This window comes from Hyperolius riggenbachi, chromosome 2, assembly GCF_040937935.1.
Source record: "Hyperolius riggenbachi isolate aHypRig1 chromosome 2, aHypRig1.pri, whole genome shotgun sequence".
Taxonomy (NCBI): Eukaryota; Metazoa; Chordata; class Amphibia; order Anura; family Hyperoliidae; genus Hyperolius; species Hyperolius riggenbachi.
The window spans coordinates 121,644,180-121,660,003 of record NC_090647.1 but is presented as its reverse complement, the minus strand read 5'-3'; the positions used below and the strand labels follow the sequence as shown (position 1 = coordinate 121,660,003).

General features: G+C 41.8%; 1 protein-coding gene across 7 annotated transcripts in view; it reads left to right on the top strand.

The window, feature by feature from the left end:
• Window positions 1–15,824, top strand: part of HDAC7 (histone deacetylase 7) — a 462,051-nt gene that overhangs the window by 395,874 nt on the left and 50,353 nt on the right. For all 7 annotated transcript variants that reach the window (XM_068267312.1, XM_068267314.1, XM_068267311.1 and 4 more), the window contains 6 exons: window positions 20–129; window positions 1,307–1,475; window positions 8,738–8,934; window positions 11,492–11,671; window positions 12,787–13,003; window positions 15,492–15,625. In XM_068267312.1, coding sequence (XP_068123413.1) covers window positions 20–129; window positions 1,307–1,475; window positions 8,738–8,934; window positions 11,492–11,671; window positions 12,787–13,003; window positions 15,492–15,625 — 1,007 coding nt within the window. The remainder of the gene's footprint in view (window positions 1–19; window positions 130–1,306; window positions 1,476–8,737; window positions 8,935–11,491; window positions 11,672–12,786; window positions 13,004–15,491; window positions 15,626–15,824) is intronic.

Sequence of the window (15,824 nt, the reverse complement as noted above, 5' to 3'; positions counted from 1 at the left end):
GGTATGTGTGTGTTTTCAGATTCATCACCCAGCAGTAGCAGCACTCCAGTATCTGGCTGCAGTTCACCAAACGACAGCCTAGCTGCTGAGAATGGAAGCCTCTCCTCACTTCCTGGAGCTGCCTCTGAGGTAAGACCAACACTGAGATGTACAAATGTACAGACCACAGGTATAAAGCAAACCAGCACAAATTCTGTTTATAAGTAGAAATAATTTAAAAGATAGGATTTCATAAATGTCTGGTAATGTAGAATATAAAGTGGACTTGTAAAGTATTAATCAGTCTATAAAATAATATGTCTGTAAGACATATCTAAAGAAAACCTTTTTGTTCTCAAAGTAACCTCTGGTAAAGTGGTCAAACACCAAAATCGCTTATATTTGTGACTTCTCCATGACAGCCACATAGATTTATTTTTTTTTAATATCAAAACCGCTTCCGTGTGGCGAGTTATGCCATGCACACGTCGGTGCTCCCTGACCCAGCATTCATCGTTTACACATTATGGGTGACATCACTCTCCCACAATGCTCCTTTGAGGCAGATCTTTACATTTTTTCCTATGGAAGGAAACTTCAGGAAAGACGTTCAGTTATTAAAATATTTATTGGGGGTGAAAACAACAATTTTTAAATGCAGATTTGGAATGAAGGTGGCAGGTTCCATCTGCAGTAGACCTGAACTGAGTAAATATCTGAGAGAAAAACGTCTGGCCGCATCCTAAAATACGGTAATCACACACAGAGTCCTCGGGAGGCCCTGTAGAAGCACGGAGTTAAATGTTTTGGTGATTCTAGCCTAGCCACTTTACCACACACGACCACCCTTAAACCTCTGCCTTAGTACATAGACTGAAGGATTTGTGTTGCCAGTTTGATTTGGGTGCAAGTGTTTTTTCACCCAAATCTCATAGTTCACTGTAAATGGATTATTAGTTTCACACCATACTGTCAGTGAAGCCAAACCATTATTAAATTGAGCATCTTCCCCATCCCTCACCTGGTGAGTGAAGGCATGTTACTAGTCTCCCGACCCATTGCCAAAAATAGTTAGATATGTAGGGTATAAAAAGTAACATTGGTGCTGATTACTAAGTTATTAGATGTTTACATTTGAGTCTGGAGATGGGCATTAATCAAATGCCAGTTAATCCAACACTTTGTTTTTGCACAAGACCTACACATTTCTTGTGAATAGTTTGAATAAAACACAAAACCCCGATACAGTGAAGCTGTAGCACTAATGCTGTAATATTGGTTAGTGTTGTGTTGTATAATATCTTCTCATCCAATGTCTTTTCATCAGGGTGAGATGGAACGTAGGCCTATGTCAGGTCTAATTCATCGGGTCCCTCTTTTGACACATCCCACTATGTACATGTCTGGCATGGAAGGCCACGAGAGTACGAATTCCCTGGCAGCCCGACTCCAACCTCTCATCATTCTAGAGCCGCCACATGCACCAATGGTTACAGGTAGGTTAAGATGTTGTTGGATGTCATTGTATGGTTGATGGTACATTTGCCAAGAAGTCCTTAGAGATAATATGTGGGTGTTGATTTTTGGAAGGCGGTGAATGTTTGCTTGAATTTTATCAAGCTGCCACAACGGCATACATGGAGACCTGGCGCCAGGGCTTTCCGGTGCAGGGTGAGTTGAATGACAGGATGTGTGGAGGGGGTGTTAAATACTATTCCACCTCTGATTCGAGGATGTAATATGGGGTCCGGCAATCACCAGATCCCCAAATTACACCACGTGAGGGGTGCAGACTTTAGCATTGCTGCTTTAGCCACATCAGGCTTTGGCGCTGCATGGCTTGAGGATGGCGCTGAAAAGCCCTGCTTCGTCAAAACAAGCCTGTGCCACTATACAATAGTTGGATTTGTTGTTTAAGCAAACCTGACAGGAGACTCAAATGTGACAACTTGCTGCCAGCTGGAGCTTTAAGGAAAATCACATAATCAGCTGAGCAACCACTGGAAAAATAAAAGAACTTGAGGTAAGAAACATATTTGGAGGCTGACATATTTATTTCCCAATAAGCAATGCACATTGCCTGGCTGTCTTGCTGATCATTGGCATCTAATACTTTTAGTCATAGACCCTGAACAAGCATGCAGATTAGATGTTTCTGACAAAAATCTGACAAGCTGCATGTTTTTTCAGGTTTGGGTTTCAGATGCTAATGGCCAACAAATGAGCAGGTCAGCCAGGCAATATGCATTGTTTAAAAATAAACAAATATAGCAGCTTTCATAAGTCATTCACATTGGGTTCCTTTTAAGAGGTAAGTGGGGGTGAGACCTTTGTTTCTGAAAGTAGAAAGTCATTGTTGGCCAGTTTCACAAATCACATGACCAAATAATCAACCACTGTTGGGCATGTGGCTGCTAATACTAAATATGAAGCGGATGTATTGTATTTGGCAGATATTTCCTATACAGACTTTTCTGTAGCCTGGTAAAGGAAGCGTTGGGTTAGTTTCAGCACGGAGGTACATTTTTCTGGGACAGATAGTGACATTAAAGGGAAGCTAAACCCATGTAAAAAATGAGTTTTATTTACCTGGTGCTTCTACTAGCCCCCTGCAGCCATCCTGTGACCTTGAAGTCACTCACGGAACCTCTGGTCCCCACTCCGCCAGCTAGTTTCGTTTTTGTTGACTCTGAGTCGGGCTGCCACGCGTATCCTTGCGTGCATTCCCGCAGGTACAGGACGCTATTGTGGGCAACAACACGTATCTTTGTACGCGTTGCAGGTGCAGCGCATACAAAGATACGTGTTTACGCCTGCAATAGCGTTCTATACCTGCAGGAGTGCGTGCGAGGATATGCGTGACTCCGTAAAGCACTGTGAAACATGTCAATAGTAATAAGAATAATATTCACCTATTTCTGTACTGTACAATTCTTTCAATAAAAAGCATACCATTCCATTCATTATGTTCTCCTGGGCCCCTCTGTGCTGTTTCTGCCTCTCCCTGCTGTAATCCTGGCTTGTAATTGCCATGCTTATGCAGTGTTTACAAACAAAAGACATAGCAAGTGATACGCTGAGTAGCTCAGTGTGTGAGTCATACAGCGTGTGCAGAGGGCCTGGAGAGGGTGTGTATAGCTTCTATCCAATCACAAGCAGCACAGCACATTCCAGCCTGACTGCCTCAGTCCGACAGAGGAGAGAAGATTAGATCATTTAACAGAGATAATACAGCCACTGTGCAAATAGGAAAGGCTGCAGTATGGCAGAGCACATTAGAACAGCTATAGGAACATATAGGATAGAAGAAATAAGGCTCAACATTTTATTACAGAGTCTCTTTAATAACATAAAGCCATAACGAGAGTAGCCACAAAAACAACTGATCTGAAGGATGGAGGCAATAGTTGGGACCCCCTTACAGCTCTGGGCGCCCATCTTGTCGCATGGGCTTCTCCCCTATAGTTACACCCTTGTGCACGGTGCAGTTACACTAGTAAAGGGAGGTATCTGCCCATTCTGTTGTGTGTACCTACTGCCATGCTTGAAAATAGGCACAATTTGAGCTTTGAAAGCCCATAGCTTGCAAATTTGTAATTGAAGATCCTTTTTTTTTGTAATGATAGTGATGCATTGCTTTAAAGCTTCCCAGCTATAGCCCTGCCCCTACCCCTTGCCCCAGCTTCCACCATGGCTCAGTGCAGTGTGTTGTGAGAACCTGGACTTCTTCTGTGTAAAGATCATGTTCTCACGTCAGATAGGGGCCTCTGACGTTAGTGACTCGTCTGACCTTCTTTTGTTTGGCTTGTAGCTAGAAGAAGCCTCGGGGCTGGACTAAAAATAGCTCTATATAGTGTAAATCAAGACCATTTCTTCTTCCTAATTCTTATGTACATGAAGCATTATCACACTTCTTTATTCTATCCGCTACAAAGACATGCTGTTTTCCCCAGGCTAGGTGTGAAACAAATATATCTCATGAACCAATATTCTCTTCATACCAGACTTGGTTATACAGTATAGAATAGCTGTAAAGGCCACATTCCTCTCTGTACTGTAGGTACGCGCAGAGTGGTGAAGTGTGAGGGAGACTTTGCAGAGTTTTCTTTGAGATTCACAGTAGGGATTTTGATTGCAAATCTCTTGAACATTGTATGGAAAACCAGAATTTTGGAAGCAGCTGGTACAATATCAAGGCTTGCGCTTTACTTTTTATTTTGCTTGACAGAAAGTAGTAGGGGTTGGAGGACTAAGAATCTTGCAGAGGAAGAAAAAAACGTGACAAAAGGCATCTACAGTATGCGCATCAAGTGTGAAGAGATGCCCAGGATAGATAAAGCTTCATAAAAAGCACGATAGAATAGAAAAAAAAATGTAGGTGGCTTACCGCTCCAATAGCATGAACAAGATTACTAAAAGTAGATTGTATTTGCACAGGAAACACGTTTCATGGGTACAAGTCCACTTCCTCAGGTGTCTTTGTGCACTCTGTGTCTTCTGGCTTTTGAGAAGTGGCACTTTTATTGCCCTGAAGAAGTGGGCTTGTACCCACAAAAAGCATTGCCTGTGCAAATAAAAAACTTTTATTTGTCTCGTTCGTGTAATTGGAGAGGTGAGTCACCCACATTTTTTTTCTATTTTATTGTGCTTTTTATGAAGTTTACCTATCCTGGGCACCTTTTCACCCTCATTTGCAAATTTTTTGAGTGATTGTTTATGCAATCTTGTGGCGTGGGTACAGGTGCACGATTACGCAAATGTTTGGCAACGTGCGACGATAACGACCGTCACAGTGCATCAGATCTTTAAGATCCCTAACGACTCCACGCAAAGTACCACGATCGCTTGACTTCCTGTTCGTGACCGTCGTGTGCCGTCACTTATACCCGCTGGCAGGGAGATGGATCAGGATCGGGGGACATTGCTAGGATCCATATTCCTGCGTCATCAGGTGAGTATTCAGCTTTAGACAACTCCAGGAGCCTAACCTCCTAGCAGATGCATAATAAGGTGATAACTGCATAGTTGGACTTCTCCAGGAACCTAACCTCCCAGCAGCTGTATGAAAAGTGATAATGGCATACCTGAATATTAGATACATGCACTCACCTAAAGGATTATTAGGAACACCATACTAATATGTTTGACCCCCTTTCACCTTCAGAACTGCCTTAAATCTACGTGGCATTGATTCAACAAGGTGCTGAAAGCATTCTTTAGAAATGTTGGCCCATATTGATAGGATAGCATCTTGCAGTTGATGGAGATTTTTGGGATGCACATCCAGGGCACAAAACTCCTGTTCCATCACATCCCAAAGATGCTCTATTGGGTTGAGATCTGGTGACTGTGGGGGCCATTGTAGTACAGTGAACTCATTGTCCTGTTCAAGAAACCAATTTGAAATGATTCAAGCTTTGTGACATGGTGCATTATCCTGCTGGAAGTAGCCATCAGAGGATGAGTACATGGGGGTCATGAAGGGATGGACATGATCAGAAACAATGCTCAGGTAGCCCATGGCATTTAAACAATGCCCAATTGGCACTAAGGGGCCTAAAGTGTGCCAAGAAAACATCCCCCACGCCATTACTCCACCACCATTACACCACCACCAACAACAACAAGGCATGATGGATCCAGGTTCTCATTCTTTTTACACCAAATTCTGACTCTATCGAGACTCATCAGACCAGGCAACATTTTTCCAGTCTTCAGCTGTCCAATTTTGGTGAGCTTGTGCAAATTGTAGCCTCTTTTCTTATTTGTAGTGGAGATGAGTGGTACCCGTGGGGTCATCTGCTGTTGTAGCCCATCCGCCTCAAGGTTGTGTGTATTGTGGCTTCACAAATGCTTTGCTGCATACCTCGGTTGTAATGAGTGGTTATTTCAGTCAACGTTGCTCTTCTATCAGCTTGAATCAGTCGGCCCATTCTCCTCTGACCTCTAGCATCAACAAGGCATTTTTGCCTACAGGACTGCCATACACTGGATGTTTTTCCCTTTTCACACCATTCTTTGTAAACCCTAGAAATGGTTGTGCATGAAAATCCCAGATTGTGAAATACTTAGACCAGATCATCTGGCACCAACAACCATGCCACGCTCAAAATTGCTTAAATCACCTTTCTTTCCCATCCTGACATTCAGTTTGGAGATCAGGATATTGTCTTGACTAGGACCACACCCCTAAATGCATTGAAGCAACTGCCATGTGATTGGTTGATTAGATAATTGCATTAATGAGAAATTGAACAGGTGTTCCTAATAATCCTTTAGGTGAGTGTAGAATATTAGGCCTACAACTGATTCAGGCGGAAATAAGAAAACAAGTAGCTAATGGAAACAAAAATACTCCTATTTCTGGTAACCTTTTTATTTGTCAATGTAAGTATGAACAGCTGCCTGGCCTGTTGTTACTGACTCCTGAAATGTACAGGACAGTGTCAGCCTTCCCCTCATTTACTATAAAAACACAGGCATTTGCTTTTCAGCATAACTTACAAAAATAGAGGATGACTAATCTGTGCTTGCTTTATTGTTTTGTTTAGCCTCACAGTTTAACTTGCAGACGTCATCTGGTTGTTTTCTTCCATGTGCTCATTATGCATAATAACAGACCAACAAGTTTAATTAGGGGTCTTCTGCGCAAAAGTGGTTTGCTATTGCCCAAACACTAATTAAACTGGATGCTTTTACTTTGTAACTCATTAGTTCATTTCCGATAGCTGGAGTTCACAGCGAAACAGGATTTGGTGTGAGACTTCCGTGCTTATTATGTGAGTGATGATTGTGGAAAACAAATGCAACAAGAGGTAAAAGAACAGGGTCTGATTCACTAAGGGCTTGTTCACACTATGAGCGTTTGTGTATTTTTTTTAAGCACTGGCGATTCTAGAAATCACCCTAAAAGCGCTCGGGCAATGATTCCCTATGATAGTGTTCACATATAAGTGCTTCGATTACGATCCGTTTCTAAAAGCGATGCCTGTACCATTTTCTGAGCGCTTTGGCTCAATGGAAGGTATAGTGAAATCGCTAAGCGCATGAAAAAGCTCTTTGTATAGTGATTTCCTGATCGCTTTTAAGAATAAATACATTGTATTATTATTTTCTGGGTCAAAGAGTTCGCTTCCTGACTGACGACAGGAAGTGAAAATCTCAATTGCTTACAAAAGCGCTTACAGAAAATCGCCCAATGCTCAGAAAACGCTGGAAATCGCTTGAAAAAATCATCATGCACAAAAACGCTCAGCGATCCACTTGCGATTTATAATGTGAACTCTCTGGAGATCTCCAGACATTGTTTAATAAAAGTAGTTCTGGATTCGATTTTTTTGTTTTAAATTTTCCACAATTACTTCATTAAAGGACACCCGAGGTGAAAATAAACTAATGAAATAAACAATTGTATCTATCCTCCTCCTCCTAAAATTTACTTTTTAAGATATTCCACAGTTTTAATTTATATTTAAATCTACTTTTTAAGTTTTTACTAGTTTATTGCTTTTGCTCAATGACCCATTCATTGAAGTATGCCAGAGCTAAAATCTATGAACTATTAACCCTTTTTTATCTCTTTCCTCCTCTCAGAAGCCATTGTATGTTAGGAAAGTGTTTTCTAGTTGTAATTTCTTATAAGTGAGGTCACACTGTAGTCTGATCCAGTCCTGACCCAGACAGGAACTGCTACTTACATACCTGATGTTTAACTTTCAGACGGAGAAAGAAAGAAAGGAACACAGCATAATTATTAGTGCGCTTTGCACTGTACATACACCTGTCTATCTCATCATGTCACATGTCACCTCGGGTAGCCTTTAAGTACTTACAGAGGAATCATAACAATATAGAGTAGAATGCAGTAGTTCATTCAGAATACCCACTTTTATGTTAATTATATTTGTTTAAGTATCAGAAACACTTCCTATAACGCAAATCGCCAAACGCAAACGTGTAGCCTGCACCATTTTCAGGTGATTTTCCGGCATTCGCGTTTCAGTGCTATAGAAGCGCTAAACGTGATCGCTAAAAAAAATCGCCAAGTGTGAATGGCGATTTTTTTTTTCGAGTTCAACACAAAAAAACGCCAGAGCAAAACGCTAGCAAAAGCGCTAGCGTTTTGCAAGTGTGAATGGGCCCTAAAAGGTTACTCTGAGTTGATCCCCACTAGGGATGGTCAATGAGATTCCAGTTGTTCCAAGTTGATACAGGATTTTACAGATCTTGCATGCAAATTTATGCTGAATGAAAATAAATCAATCAGATTCCACTTCGTCAGAATTTGATTGGTTTATTTTCACGCAGCATAAATTTGCATGCAAGATCTGTAAAATTCTGTATCAACTCGGAAGGATTTGCATCTCATTGACCATAGCTAATCCCCACAAACATGGTCCTTTGTAAAAGCGTACATGCTGTAGTATTGTTTACAAACACTGGTGAACAAGAAGTTACCTAGCTCTGTGCGTTGGCTATGTGTAAAAGTTTAGCTCTTTGGCAACAACATTATATTGCGAATACTATATGCAATGTTCTACTTTGTTCTTTTTTACTGAATGTTTGATGTTAAGGATATTCTACTGGTATAATATAAGGCATGTGTTGTAATTGTCTTCTAGCAAGAACCAATAAAACATTACATTTGAAAAAAAAAATGTAGGCTTGACATGGATTGCAGCTGTGTCTGTACTGCCACCTTGTGGAATATGTAAAAATCACCTTTCATTTAATGTAAAGAATAACCTCTTTCTTTCAGTTCAAGGCCTGGGTCCTATGCCATTACAGTTCACTCATCCTCTTATCAGCACTGACCATTTACCGACACCTGCCCAGCACAGAGCCTTAAGCCGGACTCGTTCTGAGCCTCTCCCTCAAAATCCCAAGTCACTCCCGCAACAACTGCTCCTGCAGCAGCAGTACGCATACCCCGACTATCTGAAACGGATGAGCAAGGTGAGCCTGGGGTATCCTAGAGCTAAGCAATCAGCACTCACTTGTTATGTTGCAGCAATACTGTTACCTAGTATGTGTTGGATAATGCTTTATTTAATTAAAGGACTACTGTCGCGAAAATCTTAAAATTTAAAATATATGTAAATGCATACAGATATAAAGTATGTTTCTTCCAGAGTAAAATGAGCTATAAATTACTTTTATCCTATGTTGCTGTCACTTACAGTGAGTAGTAGAAATCTGACATTAACGACAGGTTTTGGTCTAGCCTATCTCCTCAGTGTCCTCAGGGTTCTCAGTGTTTTCTTTATTTTTAAAAGCACTTAGTAAGTGGCAGTTTACTCTGTCCAACTGCCCAAAAAGTGTACGGTGAGTAGGGAGGCTGGCCAACTTCTTTACATATTTTTTTTTTTTCAGGGAGTGTCTTTATAAATAATAAAGGCCATGCTGAGAATCCCCTATATAGAGATGGACTAGCCCAAAACCTGTCGTTAATGTCAGATTTCTGCTACTTGCAGCAATATAGGAGAACAGTAATTTATGGCTCGTTTTACTCTGGAAGAAATTTACTTCTCATTTATATGTGTTTACATATATTTTTAAATTTTAAGATATTTGCGACAGTGGTCCTTTAACTGTTTGCCTGTGTTTGCTATAATGTTGGATTAGTTTGGCTCTGTAATTTGAACAACCTGACACATCATTGCATTCCAGCCGATCTGGAGGCGTGTTTAGCTACCAGAGACAACAAAAAGATGGTTTTCATATTCAGCAGTGATGCATTGTGGGAGACATCATATGCCCATCCTACACTCAACCTGATTAATTGCAAATACATTCATTTTTAAGAAGGCAAACTTTTGTCTTGCATTTTCTATAATCATTTCTGATTTACAAATAATGTGGTTTTGAGGTGTTTAGTTATATATATATATAAAAAAAAAAAAAAACCTGTCCTAATACATGAGAACTCATAACTTATGAATTGCATACTTTTAGTGTGATTTTTTTTTTTTCCTTCAAGAGGAGTTCAGGTGGTGGAGTTCAGCCACCTCCTTTATGTAACATTTGCACAGCCATTAGTCAAGTTGAAAGAAGATTGGATCTGATTGGCTTGTGTTGAATCACCTGGAAATGAAAGCCTGAAAATGCTGTGACTTAGCACCCTCCCCTACACACACACACACACACACACACACACACACACACACACACACACACACACACACACACACACACACACACACACACACACACACACACACACACACACACACACACACACACACACACACACACACACACACACACACACACACACACACACACACACACACACACACACACACACACACACACACACCTTTTTTTTTCTCTTTTCTTTTCCTTTTTTTTGCATTGCATAGACCGCATACATACACTGCTATTAGGCTTTGCTATTGGACAATGGATGCACATTACTCCCGGTGGGTTGGCGGGGCTTGCGATCCCATTCATTCGAAATGCAGCAAACCATGCATGTGATTCAGCCGTAAATCGCCGCGCATGAATGGAAACCACAGACAGTGCAGTCTATGCACTGTCTGCTGTCCCCGTGATCGTGTTTCCATACGCGTGCCTGAGAGCACGCTATGTGGAAACAAACCCTTAATGTACTTGGATTTGAGTAGTAAACATAAGTCCAACTTTAAGAATTTCTCCTGCCTTTTACAAGAGACCAAGTTCCAGCAAATTTTTAAAATCTGATTTTAAATCAAATCTGATCAGAGAGAGATCTGTTGCCTGCCCATACACCACAGGCCGATTCCCGATCAATTTCAGCATGAAATCTCTCTAGAATTGGGCTTGTGACGCTGCATCTACCGCCTCACCACCTCCCGCGCTGCTGGCGTATATGTGAGTGCGTGTGACGTTACGCCAGCAACCACATGGGGTGAGTGTATGAAGATGGAGCCAGCGGCAGACACTGGCAGGTAACGCATACTGCATCGGGGTGGGGGGGGGGGCTGCAACACACATTTTACATTAGAGGGGACAGTGTCGGGGGTTCCATTGTGTTCATCACTCATCCCGATATTGTACACCATTACCGCTGCGCACCCAGTTGAGCAAGTCTGCCCTACATTTTGCAGCATGTGACCGATACATGCATCGTCGATTGGGCGATTCGATAATACTTATTGAATCAGATGGCTGATGTATGGCCACCTTAACTTTTTTTTAATCCGCCCCTAAACCCAAACCGTTATTCACCTTCTGTTGTTGGTTTCATTATCCGCTTCGGTCGCATTTCCGAAATATACAGCTATCTGATGACAAACTCATTTCTTAGTAACGTGGTGTCCAATCAAAGCCCCGCTAACTGATAGTATTGGGAGCTGGGCCTCGAAATGGCAACTTACCTCAAATGTACCAGTTTCCTGTGCATGTGAATCTTCTACAGCTTTCAAAAATAAGACAACTGTACAGTGACAATATTTTCCTTGTTAGTTTTGAGGAATTGGCCATTTATTTAATATATTATAAGCAGTTTAACAAATCTGTCTCCTTTCCACAGCGCACTGCGAAAATAAGCGAAAAACCAACACTAAGGCAGATCCCCTCAGAAGAGGACGACAGCAGTCCAACCATTGAGCGACCGAGTGATTTATCGGGAAACTCTTCTCGGGTCTTACGAGGTGTACAAGATGCGCACAGTGGTGGTCAGTCAGTCGTGCAGCAGAATTTTGTGTCACAGGTATGAGTTCCCATCCCTGTATGAAAAACAGGAGTTTACAAATTCAAAATCCATTGCTGTGTGAAAAACAAGACTACGGATTAGTAGTTAGTAACGTGACTAGTGTGAAGTCCTTTCTAAAGCGGTGCAGAAAATGGGGTTGCTTTATCAAGGAGAGCACAAGTGGCCCAGCAAAACTGGGCTGGGTTTATTTTATAACTGTCTGACATCAGAGGAGCCTTCACGAAAATGGGGGGGGGGGGGGGAATAAAGCAATACATTGCAAAGTGAGAAGTTCAAAAGGAGAAGAGAGATCAAGAAATTATGGATATTCGCCATGTAATTTGTATATGTGGTTTGATCCACAATCAGCTTGCATGTCGTCATCTTTACTACTGGCAAACATGAAAAAACAGACAACACCAACTGCCATTATCTATAACCACACCCACTAACAATCAGATGGGATAAAAGGTTGTGTTTTTTTTATAGATTAGACATATGCACAGAGGGAGCTACTGGTTGCCTGGCAGTTGGAAACTGCTGTTATTTCCCACAATTCAACAAGGCTCACAGACCGGAAACTGGCAGGACCTAGGTCCTGACATCATACTGTGGGAGGGGTTAATATCAGCCAAACAGACCCTCGTATTGGTCTATTCGAGAAAAGGTAAAGACCTCTCATTGGAAAAAGGGCATAAGCTACTGATTGGGATGAAGTTAAAGCATTGTTTACAGTTCCTATTTAAGTTGCAGAGGTTTGCAAGCCTCACTTGCGCTACAGGTGGATCCATATGACTCCAATCACATGACTACTAACCTTTTGCAATTCATTTTAATGGCTTGCTATCTCCCAGTAGTTGCTTACCAATAGTAGACAGTTTAATAAATCTTGGCCAGATTAGCTGGCTCTTAGGTTTTTCGCTGTTTGCTAACCTTGGAAAAGCATAGTAAACCAGAGGTGTATTTCCAGTTCCAGCCAAATCCTTTTTTTTCATCAGTTGGGTATAGGACCCTTCACTGTGCCAAGTACAAGCTTTCCTTGAAGTTTCTATACTTTATTGCTATGTGCTTGTAACAGCAGAAAAGATCTGTAATGATATGTAGATGACTTGCAATGTTTGCTTCCCCATCAGGCTTATTTATGGGACCACAATGTTCTTCGTGCACAGCAGCATAAAAGACCCCAGCAAATGGAAACTTTGATGATTTCTCTCATGGCTGGAGCTCATCGTCCTCTGTCTAGAGCAAAATCCTCGCCGGCTTCAGCTTCTCTCCCCAGCCAGGATCCTTCCACCAAAACGATGCCGACCCCAGTGCCGGAACAGAATGAGAAGCCACGATTCACCACAGGTAATACACAGATAAATCCAAAAAATGTTTCCATAATCCAATGTAATGACGGTGGCCACCTTAGTACAACGTTACCAACATAAAAAAGGGTGAGAACTGCATGTGACACTCTTATTCATTTACAAAAGTTGCTGTAGGATTTTTTTTACTTTCAAAAAAATGTTCATAGGATAAAGTCTTAGGAATCAACTAACTTCATGAATTATGTTTTTCATCTCTGTGATTCTGGAGTTTTGTTTTAAAAATGCCTTTTTGATCAATTCTAAGCCTACCCTTATAGTTGCTTTATAAAATTCTAAAGTGATATTTCAAAAATGTCTAATCCGATTCTGGTAGTAATCTACCCAATTTGTTGATTCTTTATTACATTCCTTTGATTCTTATTATATTCCTGAACTCTTGCTTCAGTCATACTCAAAACTAAAATGCTTCAGCAGACAGTACTGTGTATATAAAGTAAAGTATACAAGTTGTAGTGTTTGCAATCCAGCAGCAAAAGAGTTATAACTTTTTTACTAAGTGCTATTTTCACAGCTATTGAACATTCACAAACACATGCTGGCCCCACCACTGTAAAATAATGAAATAATGATGCCATCATTCACCTGTAGAGGGGGCAAGTTGAGGTAGACAGCATATTGGTGCTCTACTAAGCTTGATAGATTTCCTCAATAGAGGTAGTCCCCAGTTAATGAACGATATAGGGACTGTAGGTTAGTTCTTAACCTGAATCTGGACTGAAAATAAAAAGTCAAAATAACTACACACAGGTCATACTTACCTCCTGTGTAGTCTACTACTCAATCTCTTTATCCTCTGTTGCATCCTATTTGTCCACTTTGATCAATGGAATTCTCCATCCTCCATTTCGAAAATGGCCATTACACCATAACCGCTTCACTGTGAGGGCTCTATTCCACTATTGCGGTGCAGAATCGCCTGGATTCCACCGCTGATGAAATAGCATGCGTATGCGAATTTTTTCGTGTTTTTGACACGAATTCGCATGCGAATTCGCATAGGTGAGGGTATATGCGAATTTAACCATGTCACTGCCTGTTTGAAGTTACATTAGTACCTATGCGAATTCGCATGAAAATTCGCATACCATAGCCGCAGGAGAATTCCCTATTAAATACATTAGCGGCGATTCGCATGCATTCCACTCGCAGGCGAATTCTGTGGCTCTTTTGTGCGTTTTTTCACCGCTGAAAAAAATGCACCTCAACAACGCTACAGTGGAAACAGGCCCATCCACTTGCATTACATGTGTGAATCTGCATGCAGGAAACGCATGCAGATTTGCGTTAGTGGAAACGGGCCCTGAATTAAGGACTGGGCTTGTTTTCCATGATCTGTGCTGCGTGGGCTCTCCAGCCCACAGCACAGATCACCTTGCAGCCAGGGCGACCAGACTCACCCCCCCCTTTTCTTCCCCACTAGGGGGATGTCCTGCTGGGGGGGGGTCTGATCGTCACCAGCTATCTGCGTGTAGCGGGGGGGGGGGGGGGCTCCTCAAAGCCCCCCTCCGCAGCGATATTTCACCTCCCTCTCTTTCCCCCCCTTCCTTCCTTCCCATGGGCGGTACAGGACAGCGATACATCCTGTACCGCCTCTGATAGGCTTCAGTCTATCAGATGCCAGTGATCCCTGGCCAATCAGAGGCCGGGGAACGCCGTGGAATGTAAATACCGGGGCTTTCTTCCCCGAGTGTTTACATTTAGCCTGCGAGCCACGATCGGAGGCTCGCAGGCTGTTCACGGAGACACCCTCCGTGAACTGACATGGAACGGCCGCTCGAACGGCTGACATGGAGCGGCCGTTTCCATGTAAAACCACTTATGATCTGCCGCCGCCTATCGGCGTTAGGCGGTCGTTAAGTGGTTAAACTAATATCACCCACTTGAGCCATAGGGAAACATGGACATTACCTTGCACATTCAGTTGTAACTGACAGCTGCTGATCTATAAATGACAGCAACTTATATATTTCAGTTCTGACAAAATGTTGTCAGAACTGGAAGGGATCACTGTAAGAAGACAATGGTGAGCTTCTGGGAGGAACTGGCGGTGAGGTTAGTATGTAATATTAATTTGCAGCTATGTCATGTGTTTATTTTAAATAATTTTACTCACTACAGCTCCCCTTTAAGTCTCCTGTGCCTCCAGTGTCCCCTTCTGTGTCACCTCTGCCCCTGTACCTGCTTATAAAAGTTTAAAAGCCATTTTTTCTTTGAATTTTTTAAAATCAATTTTCTCAAAAAGTCCAATTTGAACATAGGATTTTTTTGTCAGGGACTTGTTCCCACAGAATCTTTGCCGTTCGTATCGCCGGGTCATTCATAAGTCAGGCGCTTTTAAGTCGGGGACTACCTGTACACTATCCTGGCAAATTTGTCCATATTGATCAAAACCTTATAGATGACTGTAACTAGGTGTCTCCCATGTAAATGCAGAAAATGAATTTGGAATTCATGTTATCCTCTAGGAATAGTGTATGATTCTGTGATGTTGAAGCACCAGTGTACCTGTGGCGACAATATTAACCACCCGGAGCATGCTGGAAGAATCCAAAGCATTTGGTCCCGATTGCAAGAACGAGGACTTCGTAATCATTGTGAAGTGAGTTTATTTTTGGGATGTTTATGTGCTAAGTTACTTAGATGATATGATTGCTGTCACCCGGGGAATCACTCAACCAATGTGGTAGCAATTGGTTATTTTATTTCCTATATTCAGTTATAGGTTTTCAATAAAAGGTTTGATCCACTTGCCCTAAACCATGGTGCAATTTTGAGATATGGATGAGAGCCGGGTGTTG